This window comes from Anomaloglossus baeobatrachus, chromosome 8 (genome assembly GCF_048569485.1).
Source record: "Anomaloglossus baeobatrachus isolate aAnoBae1 chromosome 8, aAnoBae1.hap1, whole genome shotgun sequence".
Classification (NCBI taxonomy): domain Eukaryota; kingdom Metazoa; phylum Chordata; class Amphibia; order Anura; family Aromobatidae; genus Anomaloglossus; species Anomaloglossus baeobatrachus.
This window is the reverse complement of record NC_134360.1, coordinates 17,200,656-17,223,762: the sequence shown is the minus strand read 5'-3', so window position 1 is coordinate 17,223,762 and position 23,107 is coordinate 17,200,656. Positions and strand designations below refer to the sequence as shown.

The following is a 23,107-nucleotide window of genomic DNA, read 5'->3' as shown; positions in this document are numbered from 1 at the left end:
GTTCCATTTATTTTCCGAGCACACATATTGAGTGAATCGAGCCGAAGTTTGATCTACTATTTCATGAACCTTGGTAGAAGTTGCACGTCTGGTTAGAAAAGAGTTAATCCCGGTGAAATCCTCCTCCCCGCACTGTGACGCCTCCCACCAACCGCAGTTACAATGCACAGGACGATCCCTTTTAGCTGTTTGTGATCTCTGCCTTTAATCAGTCACTGATCAGATCAGAGTCCGGACTCCTCCTGCACTTTCTCCTGGAGAGATTTCTGTGCAAAGTCACAGCTCAAGCAAGCAAGCAAGCAAGCAAGCAAACAAACAAACAAACAAACAAGCAGACAAGCAGACAAGCAGACAGGCCCCAGCACACAATGGCCTGGTGGAAAGTGAGCTCTGCAGGGAGAGACGTCAACCCCGACCTCGCCAGCGAGAGGCAGAGCCCCTCCTTCAATGTGGAGACCCTCACCAACATTCTGGATGAAGGCGCGGAGCAGACCCGGATAAGAAGAGCAGTGGGTAAGAGCTTCTTCAGGACGTCCACTTATTCGGCTCAGTTCACATGAGTATTTAGTGCGGATTTTCCGTGCATTAAATCCGCAGGGTTTTCCAGTATCTGCAAAGTGATTTTTTTTTTGCTTATGGGGAGATTGTGTGAAATCCACTCCATTCTGTTGCAGAGAAAAAACTTTTGTATGCAAATTTTACCCCTACATTTCAACGAAGACCTTAAATCCGAAGGTTCTTCTGTTCCTCTGGAATTGTTTCTGCAACAAAAATAATGCACGGTACATACAAGAGAAAAAAAAAATGGTTTTATACACCCTCCCCAGGTCCAGCACTCAATCCCAGTCAGCGGCTCTGAGCTGCGGGTGCTGTTAACTTGGATAAAGCTGCAGAAGTCACTTATTGACCGTAGTATTATTAATGTGACATCAGAGCTTCAGACAATAAACAGCGCTTGACTCACTCTGCCCAGGTCCAGCGCTAAGTCCTAGTCAGCTGCTCTGAGCTGCATGTGTTGTTAACTTGGATAAAGCTGCAGAAGTCACTTATTGACCGCAGCGCTATTGATGTGACGTTAGCGCTTCAGACAATGAACAGGGCTTGACTCACTCTGCCCTGGTCCAGCGCTGTCTCCGCTGCTCCTGGTATCTGTTATTCTCTGCAGTCAATAAGTGAGTTGAGCAGCTTTGCCCAAGTTGACAGTATGTGCTGCTGAGAACCGCTGACTGAGATTCAGTGCCGGACCTGGGGAGGTTAGGTAAAGCACAGTATGTTTATTTTGAGTGTGGTGTTTTGTTTTTTTTTGCTTTTTTTGTAAAAATAGCAGAACTGATTGTTAGATAAAATAAACATTGATTGGTTTTCTATGGTTTTACATACGCCAGGCTGGCGGGTAACCTGTGGCGTTGCCTCCAGCCATGTAATGACGTACAAGAAAACCAGTGACATAAGAGAAATGCTTATCAGATGGTTCCTGAACTACAGGTTATAAATGAGCTGCAAAGACGAAGCTGCAGACTCAAAACAAGTGCGACGGCGCTGAAGTCCAGAGCGCCGGAGTCACCGATAATAACCACGTGCACCGGATACAACACAAAGGAACGACACCGCATACAACGGATTGTCATCTGCCCAAAGCTTAAAGGGGGTGTAGCTAAGATTAGAATATTTATGACATTAAAACAAATCCCTACTAAAAAAACATTATTTATATTTACAGTATATATTCCTCAAAAAAATAATTTTGCAACATTTCATAACTCTCCCTGCTGGACAATGATATATACACATATCCTCTCATTTCCTTAGTAAGCGTTATTCACAAGGACCCCGTCTTCAGCCGAGAGTTCCTCTACTTCAAGACGCGCTCAGAGAGACATGAAGGAGCCGTCAGGAACAGTTTACACCTGAAGAGGAAGATGAAGGAAATGGGATGGGATGAGAACGGACCAGAACTGCCGTATATATACAGGTAATATCTCCAGATCCTTAAAGGGACGGCGCAAAAGGCGTCTGTCCTCCAATGTACAGAGGAGATGTGCCCACTGGACCGAGCCCAAATGTGTTTAGGCCACTGACATCCAGAAACCCAAAAGTGACTATAGGCCCAGGTCAGACATGACTGAATTTGTCTGATATTCTGTAGATGCACCCTCCCTTTTGAGCTAGTACAGCCATGAGTCTTCTTGGGATCCTGGATTTGGGGATCCTCGGCCATTCCTCCTTGCAGATCCTCTCCAGTTCCATCAGGTTGGATGGTGAACATTGGTGGATACCATTTTCAGGTCTCTGCAGAGATGCTCAATTGTGTTTAGGTCAGGGCTCTGGCTGGGCCGTTCAATAATGGTCACAGAGCTGTTCTGAAGCCGCTCCTTTGTTATTTTAGCTGTGTGCTTAGGGTCGTTGTCTTGTTGGAAGGGGAACCTTCAGCCAAGTCTGAGGTCCAGAGTACTCTAGAAGAGGTATTCTTCCAGGATATCTCTGTACTTGGCCGCATTCATCTTTCCTTCAATTGCAACCAGTCATCCTGTCCCTGCCCCCATAGCATGATGCTACCACCATGTTTCACTGTGGGGATTGTATTGGGCAGGTGATCAGCAGTGCCGGGTTTTCTCCACACATACCACTTAGAATTATCACCAGAAAGTCCTATCTTCGTCTCATCAGACCAGTGACTCTTATTTCTCATAGTCTGGGAGTCCTTCATGTGTTTGTTTGTAAACTCTATGCAGCTTTCATGTCTTGCACTGAGGAGAGGTTTCTGTCGGGCCACTCTGCCATAAAGGCCCGACTGGTGGAGGGCTGCAGTGATTGTTAACTTTGTGCAACTTTCTCTCATCTCCCTACTGCATCTCTGGAGCTCAGCCACAGTGATCTTGGGGTTCTTCTTTCCCTCTCTCACCAATGCTCTTCTCCCACGATTGTTCAGTTTCCTAGACCTGGCCGTCCAGCCAAGAGTTCTGGTCCCAAACGTCTTCCATTTAAGGATTATGGAGGCCACTGTGCTCTTAAGAATCTTGAGTACTGCAGAAATTCATTTGTAACCTTGGCCAGATCTGTGCCTTGCCACAATTCTGTCTCTGAGCTTCTTGGGCAGTTCCTTTGACCTCATGATTTTCATTTGGTCTGACATGCACTGTGAGCTGTGAGGTCTTATATATTTCTCATATTTAAAGGCTTTTTTGTCATGATCCAGGCCAGCTTTTCCTTTCTGTACTTACACCCAACATTGGCCTGGGCATGTCAGGGGTTAACTTCCCTTGCATCGTTCTGGATCCCAGGATGCTATATATTGCCTCTCTACCTATGGCTCAGTGCCAGTGATATTTCTGCCATGCAGCTTGTGTACTGGTCCTGGTGAATGTTCCCGATCTGTTCTGCGTCCCTGCTACTGTGTCCTCACTTTGACCCTCCCCCGTTCGTCTCCCTGTCCCGGTCCCTGACTTCCCTCTGCATACCTGATCTCCCGGCTTCCGACTCGGTTCTGTTTTCTGACTTTGATATTGACTTTCCTGGCAAGACCCTGACTGTTTGACTACTCTATTGCCCCCTGGTGGTTCGCCTGTTAACTGCCTGCTGAAGTTACTCTGCTGTACTTCAGCTGCCTTTCCGCTAGTGATTCCTTGTCTCTCCTTCACTACTCTGCTGCCACCTAGTGGGGATTATGCTGTACTAAGTCTTACTAGCCTTTGTACAGCGTGACTGTCTGAATACATTCCGTACCCACTGTATACTCACATTTTTTTGCAGTGATATATATATATATATATATATGCACACACTTATTTTTTTGCAATTTTAATCAATCGGCAGGGCCCTGTTCCAACGGTCACATCAGTATCCAGTTAACACCCTGCAGCCCACCTCAGACTCCTTTTCTGATTAGCCAGCGTGGCATGACTTTTTTTGTTGCTGCGTGACCTGCTTATGATGTTGTGCCTAGCCGGCTAATCAAGAGGAGTCGAGGGAGAAAGCAGAGACGGTTTATTACTGTCTCTGTCTTCTTGATTGCTGTATACACAGCAAATAAAAAACACTAACTGCACTTCCTACTTCTGACTGCTGGTTGCAAAGAGGTAACAGCATCTGCTTGGTCCTCAGAGACTCGGTCATCTCTTCTATGCAAGCAGAAGGCTGCAATTCCACTGTAACTGGGTTTAATATACCAGTTCCAGTTACAGGGGAAATTAGATTTAAAAAAAAAAAAAAAGTGTTGAAATTTACTCATCCCAGCCCAAGGTCTTCTATGACCGCATCATGGGGGCACAATGTGTGAAATTAAATTAAAACTAATTACTAACCCCATCCCTGTCGACAGGAGAAGCCTGTAATATAACTTTCCACTGGTGACACTGTGTTGGTGCAAGGTGACTCTTGATCCTCAAAATTCCATCCTTGTGAAACACTATTGTTTTGATGATTTTAGAGCTCTGGGAGGAGAAACTGGTTTTAATATCCACAATGTGTTCATTAAGACGATCAGCGCCCTGGGCACAGATGAGCAAATCTCTAAATGGCTGCCTCTTGCAAGTAATTATAAAATCATTGGCACCTATGCACAAACTGAACTGGGACATGGTAAGTTCATGAATGTCTATAACTTTAAAGTATATTTACGCATACATTATAATATATATATTTTGGACCTTAGGAGGCTGATGTACTTATTATGAAAATCTGTCAGAATGGCTGTAAAATCCTCATATGAAACTTGCTGAAAAGTGAGAGCGCTCATAAGTTTACTTTTATTCATTCTCTGCCCACCCAACCTAACTGACAGCTGCAGTTTGTACTGAGCAGTGTGAGATCTCAGCAGCCGCAGGGAGGAGGAACACTGAGGAGCTGTCTGTTATCATGCATGGGCACATATTGCATTTGAGCTTCGAATAGGTCCTTGGTACATAGATTTACAATGTAAGTACACCAGCTTCATCAGGTCTATTTATTAATGTATGCCGTTTTAAATGTAAAATCTGGAGAAACATAATGCACACCTTAGAAAAAAAGATGCCCACAGGAGATTACTAATCCTATTTTCTGCAGATTTCTGTAAATCTAGACTAAAAAGTTTGAAAATAGGACAACTGTATCACCGTGGCTCATGATGGACAATGCATTTGGTGGATCTTTAAGTAATGGGTTGTACTTTTTGTACTTAAATCTTGGTGCTTATTGACACATTGAAGCCACACGTTGATTATCTGTCTGGAACACTAGGATCTAAATCCAGAAAAATGCTGCAAATTCTTTTTTTTTTTTTTAAAGGCTACAATATAAGTGGGGATATTGGATAATGTCTAAAAAAAGGAGGGTTTTCAAATATAAAAATAGGCATTGACCCTTTTTTTCCCTCCTGTTCAAAAATAAAGAAATGTAACAAAATAAACATATTTGGTGTATTTCCATAAAAGTCTGATCTATAAAAAAAAAACAACTAATCCGTATTGTAAAGACTGCGAAGAAGAAAAAAATGGAAAGCCAGAATTGCTTTATAGGGGGGAGCCTGAGCCTTCCCAAAAAATGCAATTAAATGTGATCAAAACAGGACATGTATATAGGTGGACAGTATGTGCAAAAGGGTTATCACACATGGTGTAAAGTGAAACTGACTCAGTTGCCCTTAGCAACCAATCAGATTCCACCTTTCATTTTCCAAAGAGTCTGTGAAGAATGAAAAGTGGAATCTGATTGGTTGCTAAGGGCAACTGAGTAAGTTTCACTTTACACCATGTTAGATAACCCTATTACACATACTGTCCACCTACTTTTGGACCACCCTGTGTGTGTATTTATTTATATATAAATTTATTCTGCACACAAAAACCACAGAACAAATAGAAATATAATTATTAAAAGTCAAAAACTAAGCTAATAGAAGCATTTCACAACATATATTTCAACACCACAGATATTCCACACAGATTTAACTAAATTGGCCAAGTAATGTGCTCTGTCTGTCTCTTTGCCCCTTCTGTCTCTTTGCCCCTTCTGTCTCTTTGCCCCTTCTGTCTCTTTGCCCCTTCTGTCTCTTTGCCCCTTCTGTCTCTTTGCCCCTTCTGTCTCTTTGCCCCTTCTGTCTCTTTGCCCCTTCTGTCTCTTTGCCCCTTCTGTCTGTCTCTTTGCCCCTTCTGTCTGTCTCTTTGCCCCTTCTGTCTGTCTCTTTGCCCCTTCTGTCTGTCTCTTTGCCCCTTCTGTCTGTCTCTTTGCCCCTTCTGTCTGTCTCTTTGCCCCTTCTGTCTGTCTCTTTGCCCCTTCTGTCTGTCTCTTTGCCCCTTCTGTCTGTCTCTTTGCCCCTTCTGTCTGTCTCTTTGCCCCTTCTGTCTGTCTCTTTGCCCCTTCTGTCTGTCTCTTTGCCCCTTCTGTCTATCTCTTTGCCCCTTCTGTCTGTGTCTCTTTGCCCCTTCTGTCTCTTTGCCCCTTCTGTCTCTTTGCCCCTTCTGTCTCTTTGCCCCTTCTGTCTCTTTGCCCCTTCTGTCTCTTTGCCCCTTCTGTCTCTTTGCCCCTTCTGTCTCTTTGCCCCTTCTGTCTGTCTCTTTGCCCCTTCTGTCTGTCTCTTTGCCCCTTCTGTCTGTGTCTCTTTGCCCCTTCTGTCTGTGTCTCTTTGCCCCTTCTGTCTGTGTCTCTTTGCCCCGTCTGTCTCTTTGCCCCTTCTGTCTCTTTGCCCCTTCTGTCTCTTTGCCCCTTCTGTCTCTTTGCCCCTTCTGTCTCTTTGCCCCTTCTGTCTCTTTGCCCCTTCTGTCTCTTTGCCCCTTCTGTCTGTGTCTCTTTGCCCCTTCTGTCTGTCTTTCTCCCCACCGACATCTTATTACCTCACATATAAGCTTCTTATACTAACAATGTCTTTTGTTCCTATAGCAACCAATCACAGCTCCTACTAATAACCTGTAGTTCCAGGCTCCATTTACTTTAAAGGCCCTGGAGGAGAAAGAAGCAGGTTTCTCTGATAAGATACATTATAAAAGTTTCTTCTTTTCACTATTGATTAATGAGTATGACATAAAACTAAAACAATAGCTACTTTTTAAAAGTTAAACACAGATACATCATTATTGTCAGAGAAGACAATGGCTGCGGTAAATAAATCCCGATCCTGTGACGTGTCATGTGTTCTCGGCTGGGTCACAATATTTGTTCTTTTTTTTCCTGTGAATTTTTTTTTACATAATAAATCTGTATAGCGCTGACACCTCTGATTAAAGTAAATGTTTAACCCTATCAGTGCTGTATTTGCAGGCACATATCTGCGGGGTTTAGAAACCACGGCCACATACGACCCCGGCACCCAGGAATTTATAATAGACACTCCGCAGATAACAGCCACCAAGTGGTGGCCCGGAGATTGTAAGTAATATTTACATTTTAGTAATTGCTATATTCATTTATTTTTGTTTTTTAAAGTATTAAAAAAATGTTTTTTCTGTATTTTTGATATGTACAGTAGGAAAAACCTGCACTCATGCGGTGGTGCTCGCCCAGCTATACAGCAACGGGAAGAAGCACGGCATGCATCCGTTCATAGTCCAGGTCCGAAGTCTGAAGGATCACGCTCCACTGCCAGGTAACATCACAAATCAATGAGATGTGGAATATATCTATATCTAGATCGTTTTTTCCCTCTGCTCTCTATACAGACACATCTGCAGGTTTTTCCTCACTATTTGCCAAGTGCCAGAATAATGACAAAGATTGTTTTCAGGTATTTTTATTACTTTCTGCAAAGTAAAAAGTTCCCATACGCTAAGGCGGGCTTTGCACACTACGACATCGCAGGTGTGATGTCGGTGGGGTCAAATTGAAAGTGACGCACTTCCGGCATCGCATGCGACATCGTACTGTGTAAAGCCTAGATGATACGATTAACGAGCGCAAAATCGTCGTAATCGTATCATCGGTGCAGCGTCGGCGTAATCCATGATTACGCTGACGCGACGGTCCGATGTTGTTCCTCGCTTCTGCGGCAGCACACATCGCTGTGTGTGAAGCCGCAGGAGCGAGGAACATCTCCTACCGGCCTCACTGCGGCTTCCGTAGGATATGCGGAAGGAGGTGGGCGGGATGTTTACATCCTGCCTATCTCCGCCGCTATTGGCCGCCTGCCGTGTGACGTCGCTATGACGCCGCCGACCCGCCCCCTTAGGAAGGAGGCGGGTCGCCAGCCACAGCAACGGTCGCAGGGCAGGTGAGTGCGTGTGAAGCTGGCGTAGCGATAATTTTCGCTACGCCAGCTATCACACGATATCGTACCTGCGACGGGGGCGGGGACTATCGCGTGCGACATCGCAGCATCGGTTTGCGATGTCGCAACGTGCAAAGCCCGCCTTAGAGTACTATGCCTTTAAACAATATGGGACAGCCCATATGATGATGTCATGTCTTTGGAAGCTTCTGATAGGTTTATTGGCAACATCTGGGTTAATTAGAGACACACCTGTGGATGTATTTTAATGCACACCTGAAACACACGGCTTCTTTGTGCAGCATCATGGGGAAAGTCCAAGGAAATCAGATAAGATCTCAGGAAGAGAATTGTGGACTTGCACATGTCTAGTTCCATCATTGGATGCAATTTCCAGATACCTGAAGGTGCCTCGTTCATCTGTACAAACAATTATACAAAAGTACAAACAAGATGAGAATGTCCAGCCATCATACCGCTTAGGAAGGAGACGGGTTCTGTGTACCAGAGATGGACGTGCTTTGGTCAGACATTGCATATCAACCCAAGAACAAAAGCAAAAGACCATGTGAAGATGCTGGCGGAAGCTGGTAAGATTGTGTCATTATCCACAGTGAAATGAGTACTGTATCAACATGAGCTAAAAGACCACTCTGCCAGGAAGAAGCCATTACTCCAAAAGAAACAGAAAAAAGCCAGATTAATGTTTGCAAAGGAACAAAGACCTTAATTTTTGGAGATGTTCTGTGATCTGCCAAAAGTAAAATTTAACTATTTGGCCATAATGACCATCGTTATGTTTGAAGGAAAAAGGGAGGAACTTTGAAGCCTAAGAACATGATCCCAACTGTGAAAGACGGGGGCAGCAGCATGATGTTGTGGGGTTGTTTTGTTGCAGGAGGGACTGGTGCACTTCACAAAATAGATGAGGAAAGAAGATTGTGGCAATACTGAAGAACATCTCAAGACATCAACCAGGAACTTAACCCTAGAACGCATACCTGGGGCCTCGCAGGCCTGCTAGGTCACTTGTTTTCTATGGTAGATTTCTATGGTTGTGCGTTCTAGGGTTAAAGCTTGGGTGGAAATGAGTCTTCCAGATGGACAATGACCAGAAGCTACTGCCAAACTGGTTACACAATCAAGAGTCAATGTTTTGGAGTGGCCATCACAAAGCCCTGATCTCAATTCTATTGAAAATTCCACAAACTATGGTGAGAAGCTTGCGGAAAGATCCAAAATGTTTCCTCCAAGTAACACAGTGGAAGAGCAATGCCACCAAATACTAGTGACATGGATGTAAAGACACGCCCCCAAGGATCCTGAGAGCCGCACCCCTTTGAGGTTAAAAATATTTTAATTCGTCTAAAAAGAAAAAAAAAACCACTTGAACCGTAGGGGAGATTAAAAAAAAAAAATCCCCAGGGAGCAAAATCTGGTCACTGTTGACCCGCTGACAGGTGTTTTTTTTTTTTTTTCCCCCTCAAATTGCTGCTGCAAGGCTGAACCCGGAGCTGCCAAAGGCCATTACCTGTATGGAGCTACAGTGAAGCTGGCCGTACAGATCACGTCCGTTCGTTTTACAGGTGCTTCCTCCACGGTGCATGTGGAAGAGCTTTTTTTTTTTTGAGGAGCTAAGAAGGAAGGGATATAAACTTGCTCGTCAGAACGAGCTCACTAACAGGTCCTCAGTTGACTCACTCTGCAGCCAGCAATAGTTAATGCAACAATGAGATTGTAGAAGTTTAACTGTGCAAAATTAAAGAGATCTAATTGAGAAAAAAAAAACATTTAAAGTTGCAGAATAGTCAATTTTGTTGTGTTTTTTTTTTTTTTTTTTTTTTTTTTAAATTTCATTAAGCACGAGGACAGATCATGTTACATCACCTGTTTTGCTTTTTTTTCCAGGAATATCTGTTGGGGACATTGGGCCTAAGATGTCCTTTGACCACATTGACAATGGCTACCTCATCATGAGGAATATTCGAATCCCAAGAGAAAACATGTTGTGCCGATACTCGCAGGTGAGACGCGGGGGCGGAATATCCCTCCCCACATTCTCCGCCCGTCCTGAGCCCTCTATTCTGCTTTTCACCCCATCCATTGTGTCTTTATATGACGATGCATCAACTGGAAATTATCTAATGTTTACATCAAGGTTTTATGTTAATTATACATTAAAAAAATTCAGATTTTCCTATTGTTAATATGAATATTACAAACAATAGACTCTGACCTCTCTGAATTATATCAAAGTATTTAGTGAGCATGCACTAATACCCCGATGTGAAGCAAGGAGAAGGCAAGCTGTGATATCTCCTATTGTGAATGGTGGATGCGGTGTTATGTACTGTATATAGAGGTATTAGTCGTTGTATGGGAGGGGGAGGAGGTGAGCTGTGATATCACCTATTGTGAATGGTGGATCCTGTTATCTACTGTATATAGAGGTGTTACCCGACATTGTACAGGAGAAGGTGAGCTGTGACATTTACTTATTGCGAATGGTGGATTCAGTGTTATGTACTGTATAGAGGTGTTAGTCATCGTACAGGAGGGGGAAGGTGAGCTGTGACATTGCCTATTGTGAATGGTGGATCCTAGGTTATGTACTGTAAAGAGTTGTAATCCTGTCTGTGATGATAATGAGACAGCTAAAAAGTCATCTACATGGAAAAGGAAGTGTGGGCCTAGTGGGCAGTGTGAAAATTGCAAGGTTTGTTTGCTTAAAATATTTATTATTATTAGTTTACAATCTATGAAGAAAAACAAAATTGTTTTTTTATTTTATATATATATATATATATATATATATATATATATATATATATATATGTATATGTATATATATATATATATAATTTACTTTTTTTTATATTTATACACTCCCTTTTAATTGCACTAGTTCTTGTATGTGAAAACATCTAAGATTAAACCGCTCATGTGTTTCTTGCTGTCTAAACTATGGTGTGGGGGAGAGGGGGGGGGGGGTAAACTGGGTAATTGCTCAGGGCCTATATCCCAAAAGGGTCACTCCATAGCCTGAACCAGCCTGCAGTAATAACGCGAGTGCTGCGTTATCGGGGCAGGTTACAAGGACCTTTGGTGATATCATGGTCATGTGACCAAAGGTCCTTCCCCCGGTATTTCACCTGCTGTACGCATGGGATAAGAGGTTCTTTGCTTCTACCCCATCATTTATTGTAAACCTGCAGCAGATGTGACTGAGATGGGGCAATATTTTAGCATTCGGAGCCCCTCTATTTTTAATATTTGCTGAGTGCCTCATTTTTCCTAAACCTGCCCCTGCCGGCAGTATAAGGCGTTCCAGATTGTGCAGGACGCTGCATTTCCAGGTCTGGAGCTTCCGAGCTGCTCGCTGGATTCATTTATATGTCCCTCTGTCGTATTGGAGCTACTGGTGATCTGACAATTACCATGCTTGCTGACTGTTTCCAGGAGCAGCCGGTGCAGACCAGTATAACGATTCATGTAGAATGTTGTGTGATTCGTAATGAAGAGCAAACGTTGTATTGTAAGATAAATATTTGAGTGCAAACTAAATTCTCGTTTCCTCGGGTGTCACGAGGAAGCCACCTGTCAGTTCCCCTCCTTGCTGACAGTTTCTATCACTGTAGTGTCACATTGTGAGGCTAATGAAGATCACATGGACGTCCTGTGCTTACATGACACCATTCTCAATTATGTTCTCCCTTTGGGTGTCACACGGAGATTTTCACAAACTTCGCCGACTGTCATGGTGGCGTCGGGTTCTGCTCAGACTACAGATTCTGACACTCCGCCCGATAACTTCTCTGGTGTCTGTAATCCGCACAGCCTGACTTGGGCATTGATCATCAAATTGGTAGTTCATAGGCAGGCAAACAAGAGTTAATCTCTGCTAGTCTGCTTGTTAGTCTCCTTTGATCACATGTTGTGGGGGAACCAATCTGCTCCTCTCCTATTTATGCTGGCTGGACACTTCCACCTATGCAAGCTATAGTTTATCTTAATTGGTCTGGGGAGGTGTGGGAATCCAGAATATCTGGTGTGATACCTGTTGCTGTGTGCAGTTGTGATCCCCCTCCTGCTCTTGCTTTTCTCTTGAGTTTTTGTCTATTCCTGGGTGTATGTGGTGTGTGAGTTTTGATTTTTCCCTTGTCTGTCCTTATCGGTTTACCATCTCACGCCTGCTCTGTCCCTCCCTGGGGGAGGGGGGTATTAGCATAGTATTTCTCAGCAGTTAGAAAGGCACAGGACTCCAGCGTCTCCACCATTAGGAGTAATCTGGAGGTCATAGATAGCATAAGGGACAACATAAGAGCTCCCTGTCCCTTGTTACCCCAAAGTGATATTGGGAGAGAAGGGGTACAGACTGAAAATCCTCCATGTGTGAAATAATACCCTAAAACACCTTCTTGTTGATTTTCCTCCTTGACACCAGGTTCTGCCCGATGGCTCCTACATTAAAAGTGGATCTGACAAGATAAACTATTTTACCATGGTTTCGGTGCGGGTCACCATGCTCCGGGAAGAGGTGCTGGAGGCGCTGATGAAGGCCTGCACCATCTCCGTCCGATACTCGGCCGTCAGACGCCAGTCAGAGTTAAAGCCGGGGTAAGTTTACCAACACTAGAAGAGTCCGTCAGCGATCAGCCGTAATCTGTGGAGGGTACAATCTCCCTGCAGCGCCTCCGCAGGAGGGAAGAAGTAATTACATGACGGGAGGTCTGTGTAATTCATGGACGTTTTGTGTCTTCTGCAAAGCAAAATTAAATCTAATGGGACGAGTTTTACTAAATCATTACTCTATAAAATGCTCAGACAATTCCTTTAAGCTTAAAGGCAATGTGTCGTCAGGAAATGTTCTATTCTTTATTTTGTTAAATGCAATAAAAAAAGGCTTTTTTCCCCTCACCCATGACAGCACCACATGAGAGAGAGGGATCTGCCCAGCGAGGACCGGAAACCATTCTGAATAAAAGGGCGGTACCTCTCCCCTTCGTCAGTTGGTTTCCTGTCCTTGATGCCCAAAAGTTGCATCTCATTTTCTTAGGGCGCAAGAGATAGTCCTGCCCTCCTTCTGCAGCCATCCCACTAGTGAAGGGGAACGTAGATTTCACACCCTAGATGTGCGCAGGGCCCTCCTACACTATCTTTCAGTGACGCGGGCAGTGAGGAAGACGCAGTCGTTATTCATCTCCTTTCAGGGTAGTACAAAGGGTCAGGGGGTGTCAGGTGGATTAGGGAGGCCATTGCTTTAGCCTACTCCTCCAGTGGAGCGCCCGTTCCGGAGAACATTCGGGCCCATTCCACCAGAGCGGTGTCTACCTCCTGGGCTGAACGTGCGCAGGTATCTATTGAACAAATTTTTAGGGCCGCTACCTGGTCCTCACAGTCTACTTTTTGCCGGCACTATCGGTTGGACCTATCCTCCTCGGCTGCTCTTTCGTTTGGTAGACTGGTGCTTAAGGCAGTGGTCCCTCCCTAACTAGGTTTCTCTGGAAATCTCTCACATGGTGCTGTCATGGGTGAGGGGAAAACACCACGGTTACTTACCGGTAGCCGGTTTTTCCGGAACCCATGACAGCACCCATATAATCCCTCCCTTTCTCATCCTTGGTGTGCACTTCTGGGTGTGCTTGTGTGTGTTTAGTGGTGATGGAGTAAGTTCTAACATTTGTTGGAGGTCCTCTCGTTCTCGGTAATCAACTGACGAAGGGGAGAGGTACCGCCCTTTTATTCAGGATGGTTTCCTGTCCTCGCTGGGCGGATCCCTCTCTCTCACGTGGTGCTGTCATGGGTTCTGGAAAAAACGGCTACCGGTAAGTAACCGTGGTGTTTTTTATCACAATCTGTAGTTTAAAAATAAAAGTTAGAAATCTTGATTTTTGAGGCTTCACACAGGCTTTAATCTCCGGTTTCAGTAACTTCACATGTACATGAGCAGCAATGAGTAGACTCAGACACTATCTTGTTTTGTATTGAAGCATCTAATGCGTGTGTGCAAACATAACTGAAGAGAGGGGGAGCAGGTGAGCTGTGATGTTGACGGAATGGACACCGGCGCTCACAGGCGAAGGCTAGTGGGGTGGGTGGATGAACTGGCTGATAAACCGGAGTAGGTAGTGTATCCTCAGGGAATTAGATTAGGGTTGGACTCTGGTGACAGAAGGGTAACTAATTGTAAGCCGCATGTAGTAGACAGGTTCCGCGTGTATCCTATCACATTGCTGTGTGAGACTAAAGGGTGCTTTACACGCTGCGACAACGCTAGCGATCTCATTAGCAAGGTGACACGCCAGATGGCAGATAAGATTTGCTGAGATCGCACATATGTCTTTTTTTTTTTTTGTGTTTAGCGCCGGACACATGTGCGATCTCGGCAAATCATATGTGCGATCTGGCGTGTTACATCGCTAACGAGATCGCTAGCAATGTCGCAGCGTGTAAAGCACCCTTAAGGTCCACGTTGGGCCAGAAACGCGTCATTTGTACCTGTCTTATATCAGTTTATATTTTTTATTCACCTACCTTATTGTTTTTATGCCTCTTTGCATTGAATAAATTGAAACATAATTTTTTTTAATTTTTTTTTACGGATTTGTGCTGTACTAGTTCTACTTTTGAGCTGTGACATTGCACAGGATCCACCAATCACAGGAGGCAATCAGTGACGTACCTGTCATTATTGCTGCCTCTGATAACGAAACTGCTGAAAAATCTTCCTGAAGCAACAAAGTTTTAGATTCAAATACATTTCTAACTTTTTTTTTTTAAGTTCCTCATTAAAAAACATATTCTTGATTTTTAATATGTTGGCATTAAAACATCAAATCTTTTTTCACTTTTTGTGATATATATATATATATATATATATATATATATATATATATATATATATATATATATATATATATATATATATATATATATAAAAAAATAATATTAGATAACACATATATATATATATATATAATGTGTTATCTAATATTATTTTTTTTTATATATATATATATATATATATATATGTATATATGTATGTGTATATGTGTGTGTTTATTATATATACATATATATATATATATTATAATAATATATATATATGTGTAATATATATATGTATATATTAAATATTATATATGTTATATATTATATATTACATGTTATATTAAATATTATACATGTTATATATTATATATTACATATATTACATATTATTTATTAAATATATATTATATATATATATATATATATATATATATATATATATATATATATATATATATATATAAAATATAGATTGAATATATAAAATATAGATTAAATATATAAAATATATTATAGATATTATATTTTTTTTATTTCCCCCCCCCCCCAGGGACAAAGAACCAAAAATCCTTGATTACCAAACTCAGCAACAAAAGCTCTTACCGCTGGTGGCAACTTGTTATTCCATCAATTTTACATCCAAATACGTGGCTAAATTTTACAATGACGTGTACGGCGAGATTCGGAAGGGGAACTTCAGCTCCCTGCCTGAGGTACCATGATGGCTTCTTGTATTTTCGGGAATATATATGCAAGAGAATAGGAATAAAGATCTGGTATTTACTGATGAACCACAACCCAAAACTTGCATGACTTAAGGTTTTAAAACCCTGTATCCACACTACATGGAGCATATACCTCGCTGCTGGTCCCTCGTGGGCTGCAGAAGGGGATGATTTCTCCGCCCCTGCAGAACGAAAGGACACAATCAATAAATATATATCCTGGAATGTGCGGACCTCTGTATTCTTAGCCATCAGCTGAGGTCTCGGCTGATATAATAACAAACCACAACCCATATCTCCGCTTCCGAGCTCCATGTGGGGAGGTATAAGCAGATGGGGAAGATTTGGAGTAGAATTGAGCAACAAAGATTTGCATTTCCGTGTCTGGCGCACTTCGTGGCAGCCGTTCCAGGGCGGTGGTCACTTTGGCACAGACATGGAGACTGTCCTGGTCCGGCTGCCATGAAGGACAGTGCAAATATAGTTGCTCAACTCCAGTTTTGCGTAAATTGACATGTTTGATGCTAGGACTTGCAAAAACCAAATAGGAAGAGGTCCTTGGCTTTAAATTTTGGAGTTCCTATTGCAGACGCCGCCTTATGATTGTGCATAATTCGGGACCTGTGGGGTCCTGGTCCCCGGTTGAAGGCGTTTTATGTTCTTTCTATACTTTTAGCTCCACGCTCTCACAGCCGGAATGAAGGCTTTTGCGACAGAGATCTGTTCGAACGGCGTGGAGGTGTGCCGCAAAGCGTGTGGGGGCCACGGCTACTCCCTGTACAGCGGACTACCCTCGCTCTACACCAAGGTTACCGCCTCATGTACTTATGAAGGGGAGAATACCGTCCTGCACTTGCAGGTGGCAAGGTAATGATATCTGATATTAAGTTACTTTTCTGGTTTTCATTTTCACATTTCTTTATATTTTTCTTCTAGATTTTTGATGAAATGTTTTGCTGGCGCTCAGTCGGGGACGTCATTACCAAGCAGTACAGCTTACCTCTCCTCACCTCCTGCTGGTGGCTGCCAGGCGAGGACGCCCGCTGACTTCCTGAACCCAGAGGTGTACTTGAAGGCATACGAGTACAGGGCGTACAGGTAAATGTCACAGAACTATACAAACTTTTTTTTTTTTATTTCTTTGGGGGGTAATGTTATCCTGGTTTAACTATAAAAAAAAAAATTACAGGAAGGTCTTATTGTTGTTATATAAAACATACAAAGGAACCCAAAATATTCAGGATAATCAGTTAGGCAATAAGTGGAGGGGGACAGAACAAATATTCCCTCCATATGGTGAATTGGAGCAATGCTTATGTAAAAAAGTTACCCCCCCCAAAAAAAAATACCCCAAAATACATCACCGACACAATCGCTGGGTCCCCACCAATCACAAACAGGAGGGGGTGTGCCAATGCCAAGTACTTGAGTGGAGCGGTACTGAGCATGTGCGACTTCTGCTCCTTTGCACATGCTCAGTTTTTATTCTATTCACTTAGCAAATTTTGCCCCCTCATTCTCGGGGATCAGGGGGGTCTTTGCTGTACAGTTATCCTTCATCCCATAAATGGGAGATTATTGTTTATGGGTTGAGTTTTCTAAAAACAAACAGTCCTCCAAAAAAACATAATGTGCAGCCAAATCGCTTTCAAGTCCCATCAGTCATCGCTCGCCAGTAACATTGGTGCCGCGCTCTTCTGCGGCAGGGGGGCTGTTGTGCCATCAGAGGTGCGACCCCCCCCCCCCCTTCCTTTCCCAGTCTCCAGGAGGGTACAGGACCTCCATACAATGCTGGGGGTTGTCCTACCCAGAGATGATCCTTAAGGCTCCTGTGTCCCAATGCACAATGTGTACAGGGTCCTACGGTTACCATGTGCCATGCTGATGCCTGTGGCGCAGAAGTGCAGTACCGATTGCTGAGTCTATGGCAGATCACATGTTATGCACCGGCCATTATAGTTCTTTCTCCCACAATATCTTCTACTGTAGAAATACTTTAAATTCACCTGTATTTTAATATTTTCATTATGTGGCTTTTTTCTTTTTTTTTTGTTTTTTTCCAGCCTCGTCACATCTGCAGCAAAGAAAATGCAGAATCTAATGCAGTCTGGGTCTGAGCAATATCTGGCGTGGAACAGCACCGCGGTGGAGCTTGTAAAAACCTCAATAGTAAGAGTTTACATCGGGAGGGAGGACAAAAATCCCCACAGGGGGCGCCACTGTGCACTCACAGGGAACATTCCCCGGTGGCACAGATGCATCAGATATTCTAACCGGATTTTACCTGCAGGGAGAATCCGATGTCTTCCAGTATTAGTGCCGTGTATCACTTTTTAGAAATCCAATGCATGAACTGCGGAGAATATTCACATTGTAAATCGACTTTTGCAGCATGTTAATATAGATGCATTGAAATCTGCAGTTAAGCGGGCTTTACACGGTAGCGATATCGCTAGCAATTTGTAGCGATAGCGAGCGTGTAAGTACCCGCCCCCGTCGCGCATGCGATTGTTTGTGATCGCTGCCGTAGCGAACATTATCCCTACGGTAGCGTCACACATACTTACCTGGTCGTCGTCGTCGCTGTGACTGCCGAACAATCCCTCCTTCAAGGGGGAGGGACGTTCGGCATCACAGCGACGTCACCGCAACGTCACACAGCGGCCGGCTAATCAAAGCGGAGGGGCGGAGCTGAGCGTGATGTAAACATCCCGCCCACCTCTTCCTTCCGCATTGGGGCCAGCGGCAGGTAAGGAGACGTTCCTCGCTCCTGCGGTGTCACACATAGCGATGTATGCTGCCGCATGAGCGATTAATCACAACGCTAAACAACCCTTACCGATTATTGAGTTTGGGACGACCTCTCCATGGTGAACGATTTTCACCATTTTTGAGGTCGCTTAAGGTCGCTGGTCAGTGTCACACGCTGCGATATTGTTAATGATGCCGGATGTGCGTCACTAACAATGTGACCCCGACGATCAAACATTAACGATATCGTAGCGTGTAAAGCCCCCTTTAGTGTGACCGGAGTGGTTTACCTTTGTCACGATGTGGATTTGCTGCAGCAGAAGTGTCCAGCGGCATCGGGAAACAAATATCACCTCCTGCAGAATAGGCGATCACTTATAGATTAATCGTGCACTTTTATCCCTTACAATGCAGCGGTAGTCACATGGTTCATGCTCTATGGGGCGGCTGAGCTCTGCTTTTCCAGGCAGTTCCATGGAGAATGAATGATGCGGTGGTCGGGCATCTGACCTTTGTCCACTTTGGGATGTTTCCCCGTTCTGCTGATCAGTACCAGTCCCAGGGGTCGGACCCCCCCACTAATCAAAAAGTGACCTATACTGTGTATAGGTGATAATTTGATCTCAATGGAGACCCCCCCCCCCTTATTGTGCCCCCCACAATCTCCGGTGACGTTTGTCCCATTCTTCCTATACGTGTACTTACAAGATGACTGTAAGAATGGCGGGGTCTCTGATACGATAGTCTTGTCTTCTAGGCGCACTCACATCTATGGACCGTGAAGATTTTCGTCTCCGCTGTGCACTCTGTCTCCAGTGATCCGGAGATTACGGCCGTCCTGAAGCGGCTGTGTGACCTGTATGCGCTGCACGGGATATTCACCAGCGCTGGGGACTTCCTCCAACATGGCTACCTCTCAGGGAAACAGCTGGACATGGCCACCACTGCTTACCTGGGGCTATTGGCCCAGCTGCGGTGAGGGGGATATCTGGTGTAGAGTTGTACGTTCCACACAGGAACTATGAAACTTCAAGGTGAATCTTTTCCCTTTTATCTGCAGGAAAGATGCCGTTCTGCTCGTCGATGCGTTTGATTACACAGATGAACAGTTGTTATCGGCCATCGGGACTTATGATGGGAACGTGTACCACAACCTGCTGGAGTGGGCGCAGAAAAACCCTGAGAACAAGGTGAGGCCTAAACACCAAGGCTAAATGGGCCAGGTCATGAGGGCCCATCAACCACGACAAGGTGACCTCTGTCTCCTAATATCCGGTCTACAAATATATGGGCAGGGAATCATAGTCCAAGTATATGAACGTAAACTAATATCTTGCATAAATATAAAAACTTTTATTCCAAAATTACGTTACAACAAGATATAGATCATATCAAACTATTAAATAGATGAATAACATACAGGTTTTGACACACAGGAGGGAATCCTGACAAAATACACTAAGGTCCAACACCAAACATGGGGGGTGAGATTAGAGGTCCAAAAAACCTTATCCATTAAACAGGATGCACCACAGAGTGTTTATCTATGTTAGTGACAGCCATCAAGGGACATGTAATTCACTAGAAAAAACATCAATGATCTGTGGGCTACCATATATTTGTTAATAAAGGGGTGGCCCACGTTACTACCAAGAGGCTAGGGACATATTACAATTCAGACGACTGTCATAGTCAATAATTAGAAAAGTGTCCCAAAGTCAGAAGTACAGCCATTAGCTGGTAAGACTCCCTTACCCATGTTAGAGTGGATGCCAGAGTAGAGAACGTGTCCCGACGCGCACGTTTCGTTAGCTTCCTCGGGGGGCCGTGGTGCCCCACAATCATGATCTCGGGGTGCCAATGTGGTTAGAGGAGCCTCTACACTCAGTTAACAGCGTGCAGGGAGCATCTAAATGGTTAACAATCTAGATGTTGTAGTTACTATTGACAACAGCATCTATGAACCCCGAAACGGTCAAAAGTTGGATATTGACTAAAAGGGCCACTTAATATGGTGTTATGATGGTCTCCTAAAAAGAATCACCCCTTGGCTGGGTCCTTCCCGGAGGGATATCTGGCTGGTTTCTGTGTTGAGACTCCTAACGGAGGCTCCATGGAACTTTTTGATTAGCATCTATGAAGTTAAACAGCTGACACCGATCGTGACTGATGCAGCCGGGTGTCAGCTGTAGTGTACAGCCGAAAGCGGTTGCATTTTCATCTGTGGGGGACACTATTCTCCTTATATCACAGGACAGCTTTAAGTTGTATTGGTGGTCACAAGTTGAGGGTGCTGTCCTCATATTCCCCGCGACCGTGGGGGAAAAAAGCCTCATGAGAGCGCAGCCTTACTGATTGAGCAATGCTCCTGATGGAAAAAGGTGTGGGAATTGAGAGGAAGAAAACCATCTCGCGGCACCATTTTTACCTAGAAGTCTATGTCTAACCCTTTAATTAGTCGCCATGTGACTTGTGCCACAAGATATTTATCCACAATAGTCTCCTCCCAAAAAAGTAGAGGCATCGGACTGCTGCTTTATCAGATGGTGGTCCCGCAGACCCGCAGGGGTCCGGACGTTCTCCCGGCCGCCTGAATGGTGCCGGTTTTGTTTTGCTATGTGTGAACCCCTAGTCTGACCCCTTTTTTTTTTTTTCTTTCCTTCTCGCAGGCGAATACAATTTTTGAGACTTACCTGAAGCCGTACATTCACGGCAATCCCTCCAAACTATGAAGCGGACGGCCGGACGCCCCCACCGGACCCAGATGCTGCATAAAGTGATTTTCCAAGTTTTGAACTTCTTACCAGCCTTGGGTACTGACGGCTTGGATACACCTCAGGGATACCTTATACACTGTAATACAGGAAGGCGGAGGGGACACAGAGACCTGCTGCCATCGGCAAATGTCTGGAAAGCGAAAATTAATCCACATGGACTTGATTAGAAGATAAAGATGTGATATATAGCGACCATTGGTGGGAGATGTGCCGAAAAAAAAAAGGCGAAAATGGAGCCTCATAGTGCGAGGTGAAGAAACCCGACCGGCCCCACTTTACACCAGCGTGATTAAACCTCAAGGTAACATATTAATCGTTCTATGTACGGCGGATGATTCCGGGGTCTTTCGAGCCTCAGGATGACCCTCTTCGTGACAAACTGCACAAATGTCCCCCAGTGTCATGTGCAGAAGGAAAATATAATGTGAAAACTAAATACATAATGTGTCCTGAATGTCTACTGTGATCTAATCTTGATTATATAAAAATAAATTACCAAAAAAAACCTAAAAGATGACAGGTTTCTTTCTTTCTTGCACTTTTGCAATTTACTGCTTTTTAAAATTTGCTGATTTCCTGTCGTTCTTGAGATTAATAAAGGGAATTTGTCAGCTTTTTTTCCCATGTAATCTGAGGGCAGCGTGATGTATGGGCTGGGATCCCGATTCACGATGTGTCACTTACTGAGCTGTGTGTTTGTAGATTTCTTACAATGAGTGTTTTATCAGCAGGAGATTATCACTGCCGGACTAGCTGTCCATGTCCTGCTTGGTCCAACCGCCGCCCCCACCACTGAAGAGCTAGCAAAAACCTGGTGACAATTCCCATTTTTGTTTACAGCTTGTTGCCTAGGAGACCGACCACCACTGCTGTGCTGCCGTGAAGCGTGCCGGGATTAGGCAGTAAGCAGTCATCCTGGCGAGCTCCACACCATTGATTACAAATTCAATAGAAAATGAGCTTGACCACTTTTCAGCCTGGCTGCCGCACGTAATGTCCTCAGAATTACCAACCCTTATCCTAGGAGACTTTAACATCCCCATGAACAGCCCGAGATCCCCATCTGCATCCCAGCTTCTATTTCTCACCACCTCCCTTGGCCTCTCACAGCTCTCATCCTCTGAGACACATGAAGATGGTAACACCCTTGACCTGGTCTTTTTCCGCCTCTGCTCAATGTCTCACTGTGACAACTCACCTCTTCCCCTCTCTGACCACAACATCCTCTCCTTCAAGCTCACCCCCCCCCCACAGCACACTCCCACCTATCACACATTCAGAAACCTACAGGCCATTGACCCTCAGACACTTACAGTCTACACTCATCACTGTCCCCCATCTTCTCACTTTCCTGTCCTGATCTGGCTGTAAACCACTACACTGACACTCAAAAGAATCCTGGACCAAGTAGCGCCCATCACTCTCCAAACAGAGTAAAAGAGCCTTGGCTCACATCGCAACCCTTTTCTCCAGCGATGCTCTAAGAGTGCTGAACGCCTATGGAGGAAAACCCGCACACCAGAAAACTTCATCCACTACAAATTCATGTTAAGAGCCTAAAACACTGCCCTTCACCTCGCCAAACAGACCTACTTCACCACCCTTATCTCCTCACTAGCCAACAATCCAAAAAAGCTTTGACGCCTTTCATTCCCTCCTTAGCCCCAAAGCACAGACCCCTATCACAGACCTTCATGCTGATGACCTGGCCCTGTATTTCACAGAGAAAATAGAAAACATCCGGCACAAGAGAGCATTGGGATTCCCATCCCTCCCCATATCCGGTCCAGCTCACTTTCCATATTTGACCCAGTCACAGAGGAGGAAGTCTCCAGGCTCCTCTCCTC

The 23,107-nt window shown here is 44.3% G+C and overlaps 1 protein-coding gene across 1 annotated transcript; it reads left to right on the top strand.

Annotated features, from left to right (window-relative positions):
* The first annotated feature begins 282 nt into the window (after positions 1–282).
* Positions 283–21,772, top strand: ACOX2 (acyl-CoA oxidase 2). Its single transcript, XM_075321345.1, has 14 exons — positions 283–513; positions 1,810–1,972; positions 4,427–4,578; positions 7,234–7,341; positions 7,439–7,558; positions 10,085–10,200; positions 12,621–12,793; positions 15,558–15,720; positions 16,409–16,599; positions 16,669–16,830; positions 17,796–17,901; positions 19,241–19,458; positions 19,544–19,673; positions 21,153–21,772. The coding sequence occupies exons 1-14, from the start codon at positions 369–371 to the stop codon at positions 21,213–21,215; spliced, it is 2,010 nt and encodes a 669-aa protein (XP_075177460.1). The 5' UTR covers positions 283–368; the 3' UTR covers positions 21,216–21,772.
* The last annotated feature ends 1,335 nt before the right edge of the window (positions 21,773–23,107 follow it).

What these genes read in the sequence shown, in the direction of transcription:
- ACOX2 (XM_075321345.1), top strand. Translation starts at nt 369, where the DNA reads ATGGCCTGGTGGAAAGTGAGCTCTGCAGGGAGAGACGTCAACCCCGAC. An exon ending in CCGGATAAGAAGAGCAGTGG is followed by an intron (nt 514 to 1,809) that starts GTAAGAGCTTCT and finishes TCATTTCCTTAG; the next exon opens with TAAGCGTTATTCACAAGGAC. An exon ending in CAGTCAGAGTTAAAGCCGGG is followed by an intron (nt 12,794 to 15,557) that starts GTAAGTTTACCA and finishes CCCCCCCCCCAG; the next exon opens with GGACAAAGAACCAAAAATCC.